We start from the raw sequence: 2,567 nt of genomic DNA, 5'->3' as shown, positions 1-2,567 counted from the left end.
ACGCGCTCCGGGGACACTCGCATACAAACCACACAGTTCGTCTAGAACTCTCCAGAACGGGGTTTCTGCGAATCGATCTCTATCAAATCGCATTCTATCTGGTTCTATCCTGAAATCCGTTTCATGGATTACGAATCGGACTTTCCCGATCATGTTCCTCCGTCCTTCGATCGATCGGTTCGTTTTCTTTTCGAAGATCGTTTTATGAATATCTGTTTTTGATGATTTCCTTAAGATCTGCGCATTGTAAATGTATTCTTATGTTTCTAATGCTGTGAATTTAGGCTTCGTAGACTGTTTTGATCGTACATGATATTCATGCATAAGCTACACAATTTTGTTTTATTTCCGTTCTCTATAATTCATATTGTGTTGTGGTGTTATGGAACAGCGGCGATTCAGCTAAACGGTCTGATAAAACGCTATTTACGTTGTACAATTTGTTTCTGATTGTGAATGAGAGCTCGAATAGTGTAGATAGCTGTTAAAATAAAGAAATTCGAGTTTCAAATGGAAAGTAATTTGCGATTTCTTATTGCAAGCAATTGAGGTGCGTCAGTAGTCTGTCCATGTGGAAGCTGCCATTATCAGACGATATGTTTAATCATAGAAATAGGGTAGCTTCCTTGAACTGTTGAATTTTCGCTATTGCAGACTCTTAATTGGATGTTAGTGTGAGTAATCTCTACCCTGGAATTCAATTAGCAATCATGAGTCCTATATCTGCTTTACTTCTTATATGTTTGTTTCTCTCCCTTTTTTTTGGGGGGGGGGGGGATCAATAGAACATTCTTGAAGGATGCAAGGAGCTAAAACATGTTAAAAAAACTCATGTCACTGATCAGTGATTGGTTGTGTGATTTTATACGCGCAGGAAATTATATTTGTAGAATTTAGGTGACGACTTGTATATCAAAGTGCATATTAACATTGTCTTGAACAAGGAACAATAGTTGTGCTTGTTTATTTACATTGTTAAAATCTGGAAGAAAGAACACTTTAGAAAAGAAAGAATAGAAGACGAAGAACAATTTTACATCTACATTTTAACTTTTACTTGACATTTCTGAAGAAGCTACAAGTCAAAATCAAACCTAACGAGCCCAATATATCCCATCCCAAGGTGGGATCTGGGTGGGTGACGCAAACCTGTCCTCTACTTCGGAGAGTTGGGAGCCTGTGTCCACAAGGATCCCTGACTTGCAAAAAGTGTGTGCGAAAAAAAAGCTTGCCCAAAAAGTGTTAACACTTTGAAAAAGGGAGAAGAATTGAAGAAGTGAAAGAAGATCAAGGCTGAAGAAGAGAATGAAAACACGGCTAATACTAGAGAAAAGGAAGTAGCACCATATAATCAAAAGTAGGTACCAAGGAACAAAGGTGAGGGTCTTAAGTAATAACACTAAAATTTCGATAGGCTCTTTTGGCTTTAAGAGTATAATGTTGCTTTCCATATGCCGTTCATCTTTGTCATGAATGTACAAATATACTACTGAATACATGTAAAGTGATATCAGATCTAGAGTCAAATTAGGCTATTTGGTGGGGGGAAACATGCATGTTGCTCCAGTTGGGTATGTGGATGTGTGTGTGGGCAAGTATTACTTTGCTTAAGGTGTTATACGTGAAAGTCGAGCCAAAGCAAGTTTTCACTTATGCGCACGGCCATTTAGTGTGTATTTGTTGTCGACTTGTCATGATGCTTTCCAGTATTAGCATTACTTGATATTTCAAACTGTTTAAATATGGTATACCTCTGGTGAAGGTATGTCATAGCCTTTTGAACTGCTGCCTCTAAAATCTATAGTGAAGCATGATTTACAATCGGAAGCCTTGAAAGAAGATTCACGCCTTCAATCTTTTTGACGTTACACACTTTCTACAGCAAAATAGATTATGTAATACGACGAATTCGTCGCGTAACTCTAAACAAGAGCACCGTTATTTAGCATGTGGTATTAACATAGAGCCACAAATTAACATGGCAGCGGGCATGAAGGTGTTATTTAGTGAGTTATTAATCTCAGGCTGTTTACTTTTAGCTATTTGTCTCACAGTTAGCTAATCGAGAGAAGTGAAAATTTTCAGTTGTTGTTTATTTTGTTTAAAAAGGTATGATCATAGAAACTGATCATGTGTTATTATTGACCAAATGAGCAGAAATTTGGGGAGAAAGATGTGGAAGCAAAAGGGTTTAACCCAGGATTGATCGTGTTGCTGGTTGTGGGCGGGCTACTCATAACTTTCCTTGTGGGGAACTATGTACTATACATGTATGCCCAAAAGACACTGCCACCAAGAAGAAAGAAGCCAATTTCCAAGAAGAAGCTGAAACGGGAGAAGCTGAAGCAAGGCGTTTCAGTGCCAGGCGAATAATCAAGCATCCATTCGTCATGAACTCATGTCCAGCAGTAGTACCGTAAGTTTGCTTGAACTACTTTTTGTTGGTTTTAAAGAATAGATTGGTAAAAGCTTGCTTGATAGTTTAGACATCACCCAGCATCTGGTAATCAACTTGGTTTTTTGTTCTTTTTGGCTATTAATTTCACCATTTTTACCTTGTTCATGTG

At 38.0% G+C, this 2,567-nt stretch overlaps 1 protein-coding gene across 1 annotated transcript; it reads left to right on the top strand.

The window, feature by feature from the left end:
• Nucleotides 1–2,567, top strand: LOC112519355 (DNA-binding protein S1FA-like). Its single transcript, XM_025127417.1, has 2 exons — nucleotides 1–177; nucleotides 2,158–2,567. Exons 1-2 carry the CDS (start codon nucleotides 124–126, stop codon nucleotides 2,371–2,373), a joined length of 270 nt encoding a protein of 89 aa, XP_024983185.1. The 5' UTR covers nucleotides 1–123; the 3' UTR covers nucleotides 2,374–2,567.

The sequence above is a fragment of the Cynara cardunculus genome (genome assembly GCF_001531365.2).
Source record: "Cynara cardunculus var. scolymus isolate 2C chromosome LG 10, CcrdV1, whole genome shotgun sequence".
Classification (NCBI taxonomy): Eukaryota; Viridiplantae; Streptophyta; class Magnoliopsida; order Asterales; family Asteraceae; genus Cynara; species Cynara cardunculus.
The sequence above is the reverse complement of the archived record's forward strand: the minus strand, read 5'-3'. Positions and strand labels throughout refer to the sequence as shown.